A 6000-nucleotide genomic window follows, 5' to 3' on the forward strand; every position below is an offset into this window, starting at 1 on the left:
GAGAGTCGGATCATAGATTGCCCAGTAAGTTGAGAGCTTTGCCTTTTGACTCAGCTCAACGGTTCAGAGTCCAAATCACTGCAGCACATCACTCACAAAAAGGAGATGTGAAATCCTGATGCCAACCAACCGAACTCCGTTTGCCTGCTCCAAGAAACCCTGCCCATATAAGGTATGTGCGGAATCACAGGGGCGGAGTCCAACCCCGACTGGAAACCAGCCTGACTGCCGTCCATGCAGAACAAACTCCTGCTTCGTTTGTACAGGTTCAAGACAAATACAATGTGTGCCTTTTTATAGTCTGCGTATTTAGCTGTGTGTGTTGTTAATGTCTGCGTAGGTTTGTGTGTATATTTGTGTATCTGTATGTACATTTGTGTCTGTGTCTGTGTGTATCTCCTCCCTTTACCATAACCCTTTACCTCACAGATTTACAGTTTCACACCCTACTGTGCTGATATGTCTGCCACTACCATCTCATATCTCAGCTCTATATCAACACTGACCCTCCATACTCTCTATCAACACTGACCCTCCATACTCTCTACCAACACTGACCCTCCATACTCTCTATCAACACTAACCCTCCATACTCTATCAACACTAACCCACTAATATTCTCTATCAACACTGACCCTCCATACTCTCTATCAACACTGACCCTCAATACTCTCTATCAACACTAACCCTCTAATACTCTCTACCAACACTGACCCTACATACTCTCTACCAACACTGACCCTCCATACTCTCTATCAACACTAACCCTCTAATACTCTCTACCAACACTGACCCTACATACTCTCTATCAACACTGACCCTCCATACTCTCTATCAACACTAACCCTCCATACTCTCTATCAACACTGACCCTCCATACTCTCTATCACCACTAACCCTCCATACTCTCTATCAACACTAACCCTCTAATACTCTCTACCAACACTGACCCTACATACTCTCTATCAACACTAACCCTCCATACTCTCTATCAACACTGACCCTCCATACTCTCTATCAACACTAACCCTCCATACTCTCTATCAACACTAACCCTCCATACTCTCTATCAACACTAACCCTCTAATACTGTCTACCAACACTGACCCTCCATACTCTCTATCAACACTAACCCACTAATACTCTCTATCAACACTAACCCTCCATACTCTTTATCAACACTAACCCTCCATACTCTCTATCAACACTAACCCTCCATACTCTTTATCAACACTAACCCTCCATACTCTCTATCAACACTAACCCTCCATACTCTCTATCAACACTGGCCCTTCTCACTGTTTCTCTCTCTCTGTGGATCCGTGGTGGTTTAGTCCTGGAAGCTTTAGACTCATCTTAACCATATTTGATGGTTCAGTTATCTTACCCTTGTATCCAATGAGTTGTACAGCTTTCACCAGGAGAGTTTTCTCCCACCTCCCTCTTTCTTTCCATACAGTCCTTTAGTTTGTCCTTAATCGGCTCCCCAGTCACCAACCCTTCTGATAGCAAATGCTGACCTCTGTAAGCAGTACCTATCGATGGCGACAACCCAGTTCCCTCTGTGCCTGTACCTGATAGCTTAACTCCTGCTCTTCAGTCGGTCAGACAATGTGTAATTTGACAAGTGAAAGCAGGTCAGAACTGATGGATTGTCAATTTGAGGCGTGTATGTGTAAAATGAAATAAAACAAGTCTTCTGTCCCCTTAATGCACAGTGAATGTTGTATGTGTAAGAGAATGTCATCTATCTGCTTGCTGGACAGTTTTGTGTGAAGTGTAACAACAGGACAGATAAGAGAAGCAATAACACTTGCTTTGGCTATTCTGATTAGGCTAAATCAGCTGATCCATTTATATAACCTTTTATCATAAACGACTTCTGCAAGGCTGTATATCAGGATTTAAGACGTTTTATTATTTGTTTCAATTCCATCATAGTTTTTGTTTGGTGTATAGCACTGCTTATGACACGCGCTACACACCTAAACACGCTTTACCGTAAGAATGGGCGCGCGGCTCTGTAATATGAGCACACGCGCAGCGCCAGACCGTTTCCTAGCAACCACCCCATCCTCCTCACCTGGCCGGTCTCCCCGGTACCGTCTATCCGTGGTCGTTTGCATTCTGCTCCGGCCAAGTCGGTCGAAGTGGCCGGTGTGTCGGGTCCTCCTCGCTTCGTCCCCCGAAGCCCGTCGGTGCCCGTTTCACGGTCCGTGGTTCCCCCGTTAACGGGCAGCGGATCAGATGCTGCGTCGCTCGACATGAACATTCCCGGAGTCCTCGCGTCTATTTTTACCTGCCTGTGTGGATGTAACGTGATCCGCCCTCTCACAAAGATCAAACCGATTCTCTTTCACACTGGGACCAGTTTAAATTAGACACGCTCGTTGGGACAGAAACGACCCGACAACGCAGCACTGAAAGACTGAAAACACAACCTTACACGACAGCCTCTGTCCTCAAACGGCGAAAACCAGCAACAAAACCCAAGAAAACACGACTGCAATGAGTTTGAGTCTGAATTATATCTCAGACCATTCGAGTTAACTTACATTAGCCTACTGGCCTAAGCGTCATGAAGGAAAGTCAAAATAAGTCCAACAGGGCAGGATGCACCGTGATGCAGGCGGAGCGGATCATGTCAGACCCGTTACCGACATCGTCACACCGCTCGATGGTGCTACACCGGCCCAGTACCAGTACTCAGTACCAGTACCAGGTGTCCCTGCGTTAAAGACACCAACGATGGTTCTAGTACTGTTCGGTTAGTGGGATCAAAATAAGGGACTTTAAATGAACAAATAACACTGTATGAACATTCGTTAACACAGCATATAAACTATTTAACTATATAACTATAATCGATGTATAGCGATGTAATCGCGTCAATCTGAGAATAAACTAAATCGTCTTCCTCTCGCTAATTAACTTTCCTTTCTGCCATCTAGCTGCCGTTTCTCCCCTGCACACAGCGGCTTGTGCTGTTTGATCTTCGGTATCTCCTTAGTGCAGATGATCGTCCAACCCGAGTAAGAAGTTTGCGTGATTTGCACTCCTGTCTGTTTGATCGGTTCCGTGCGGTTTCGGGCGGCTTGTCAGATCCTATTGCCGTGTGTTGGGTAGTAAGGAACATAATTTTCTCTCTATCGCGTCTTCAGTTCTCTCCTCTCTTCCTTCTCTCCTCCCCCTCTCCTCCCCTTCTCTCCTTCCCTCCCTTTTCTCCTCCCCCTCTCTCCTATCCTCCCTCCTCTCCTCCCCCTCTCTCCTCTCCTCCCTCCTCTCTTCCCTTCTCTCCTACCCCTCTCTTCCCCTTCCCTCCCTTTCCCTCCCTTCTCTCCTCCCCCTCTCTCCTCTCCTCCTCCTCTCCTCCCCTTTCCAGTTTCCTCGTGGCTACAACATAGAGGAGAAACAGCGGAGTTTCACAGGGAGGTGGATTATGCTATTCAACATGTATTGAACATTTCTGAACACCAGAGGGCGCAAAACAACGGCAGATCGCTTAGTACCGTTCGGTTTGTAACCTGTTTAGATGGCCTGTTGATTGTCATCACGTGCACATCTACTCAGGGTTTCTAGGGTTTTAAAGGGTACGCAGTTAGGGTTATCCTATATTTTGAAGAGCTCAAGACATATGAGGACAGAGCCAATGAATGTTCGGATTCTCAGGGTGGTGATGGATCTTTTGTAGACAATCTGAAAAAGAGTCAGTTACACGTAAGGAATATTAGTAATTGCTAATATAAATGCAACTTCGTATTAAGATAGCAGAGTAGATATAAGAGATTATGGGATGACAACCCGAGTTATACAGTGCTGAGATGGTACAGCCACAGACTGAGCTACAGAGGTCAGGGCCCGTGTGTTAGTGCTGTGTGTGCTGCAGATGCTACAGCATTTAGATAGATAGATAGATCTTTATTGATCCCTTTGGGAGGTTTCCCTCAGGGAAATTAAGATTCCAGCAGCATGACAGTAATAGAACAGTGATAAAAATAGAAGATTAAAAAGAGATAGTGATAACAGAGATTAAGCTATTACTAATAATAATAAATACAAACACAGAATAAAAAATAAACAATACTAAAAACAATAGGATATAAAAACAATAGAATATAAAGAGCCAAAGATGAATTGCACATGCTTATTGCACTATTTAAAATGTTATTGCACTGGATATGTTGTATGAGCCTTAAGGTTATTGTGCGTAGTCCGGTTAGTGTTGATTGATCAGTCCATTTTCCTGTGGCCTCTCCTCCCCTGCAAAGAGGAGTTGTACAATCCAATGGCATGCAGGACAAAGGAGTTTTTATACCTGTTGGTCCTGCACTTTGGAAGGAGCAGTCGGTCACTGAACAGACTCCTCTGGTTACTGATGACAGTGTTCAGAGGATGACTGGCATCGTCCATGATGCCCAGCAGTTTGACCAGGGTCCTCTTCTCTGCCACAGTCACCAGAGTGTCCAGCTTCATGCCGACCACCGAGCCAGCCCGTCTGATGAGTTTGTTCAGCCTGTGTGTGTCCTTCTTGGATATGCTGCTCCCCCAGCACACCACAGTGTAGAATAGGACACTGGCAACCACAGACTGATAAAACATCCACAGTAGTTTATACAGACGAAGAACTGCAGTTTGAAATATCTGGTCTCTGAAAACCTCGTGTTGTAAACTACCTCCGACTAGCACTGCGTGTTTTACAGAACACTGCAGTTACTTCCTAAAGAACAATTTAATGATTCAGATTTTAACACAGATGTGTAAATGGATCCTCATACTGATCACCATGCTGTCTGGTGTAAGTGGCCTGGTAATATTCTCTCACACTGCTAAATGTAAGACTGAAACACCCAGCACAACAAACATCTACAAATAGCAGAGTCACATGCTGTGCGGAGTTGCAAGATTATTTTCTTTCTGAATGTATTAAACTTTTTAAATGATATTTTTATTCAACTAACCATGATGAGCCCTAACTAACCCTGATAAACCCTAACTAATCTAACTGTCATGGGTGGGGGTGTATATTGTGTGTTGAGGGGCAGCTTGTGTGTACTATCTTTGTGTGTTGATGGGTAGGATGTGTGTGTTGTGTGTTTGCGAGGATCTGTGTTTATTGTGTGTGTTTGGGAGGGGGGTTGTGTGTAATAACAATAATAATAATACTTTATTTTTATATAGCGTTTTTCTAAAACCCAAAGACGCTTACAACCATCAGTACATAGGACAGTAAAAAGGCACAGAGAGCAGACTCAAGAGTTATTAGAGGCATCGATATCACAAATGAGGATCAGCAGGGGGCAGTAGAGTAGGGGCAGTAGTGTAGGGGCAGTAGAGTAGGGGCAGTAGAGTAGGGGCAGTAGTGTAGGGGCAGTAGAGTTGGGGCAGTAGTGTAGGGGCAGTAGAGTAGGGGCAGTAGAGTTGGGGCAGTAGTGTAGGGGCAGTAGAGTAGGGGCAGTAGTGTTGGGGCAGTAGTGTAGGGGCAGTAGAGTAGGGGCAATAGAGTAGGGGCAGTAGAGTTGGGGCAGTAGTGTAGGGGCAGTAGTGTAGGTGCAGTAGAGTTGGGGCAGTAGAGTAGGGGCAGTAGAGTTGGGACAGTAGTGTAGGGGCAGTAGTGTAGGGGCAGTAGAGTAGGGGCAGTAGAGTAGGGGCAGTAGAGTTGGGGCAGTAGTGTAGGGGCAGTAGTGTAGGGGCAGTAGAGTAGGGGCAGTAGAGTTGGGGCAGTAGAGTAGGGGCAGTAGTGTAGGGGCAGTAGTGTAGGGGCAGTAGAGTAGGGGCAGTAGAGTTGGGGCAGTAGAGTAGGGGCAGTAGAGTAGGGGCAGTAGAGTTGGGGCAGTAGTGTAGGGGCAGTAGAGTAGGGGCAGTAGTGTTGGGGCAGTAGTGTAGGGGCAGTAGAGTAGGGGCAGTAGAGTAGGGGCAGTAGTGTAGGGGCAGTAGAGTAGGGGCAGTAGTGTAGGGGCAGTAGTGTAGGGGCAGTAGAGTTGGGGCAGTAGAGTAGGGGCA

At 46.0% G+C, this 6000-nt stretch overlaps 1 protein-coding gene across 6 annotated transcripts in view; it reads right to left on the reverse strand.

The window, feature by feature from the left end:
* Window positions 1–3139, reverse strand: part of LOC143517597 (RNA binding protein fox-1 homolog 2-like) — a 38969-nt gene extending 35830 nt beyond the window's left edge. For all 6 annotated transcript variants that reach the window (XR_013131992.1, XR_013131991.1, XM_077010298.1 and 3 more), the window contains exon 1: window positions 2084–3139. Coding sequence is in view for 4 of the 6 variants with exons in the window: in XM_077010298.1 (XP_076866413.1) it covers window positions 2084–2272 (189 nt within the window). In the remaining 2 variants the exon portion in view is untranslated. The remainder of the gene's footprint in view (window positions 1–2083) is intronic.
* Between the last annotated feature and the right edge of the window lie 2861 nt (window positions 3140–6000).

The sequence above is a fragment of the Brachyhypopomus gauderio genome, chromosome 6 (genome assembly GCF_052324685.1).
Source record: "Brachyhypopomus gauderio isolate BG-103 chromosome 6, BGAUD_0.2, whole genome shotgun sequence".
NCBI lineage: Eukaryota > Metazoa > Chordata > Actinopteri > Gymnotiformes > Hypopomidae > Brachyhypopomus > Brachyhypopomus gauderio.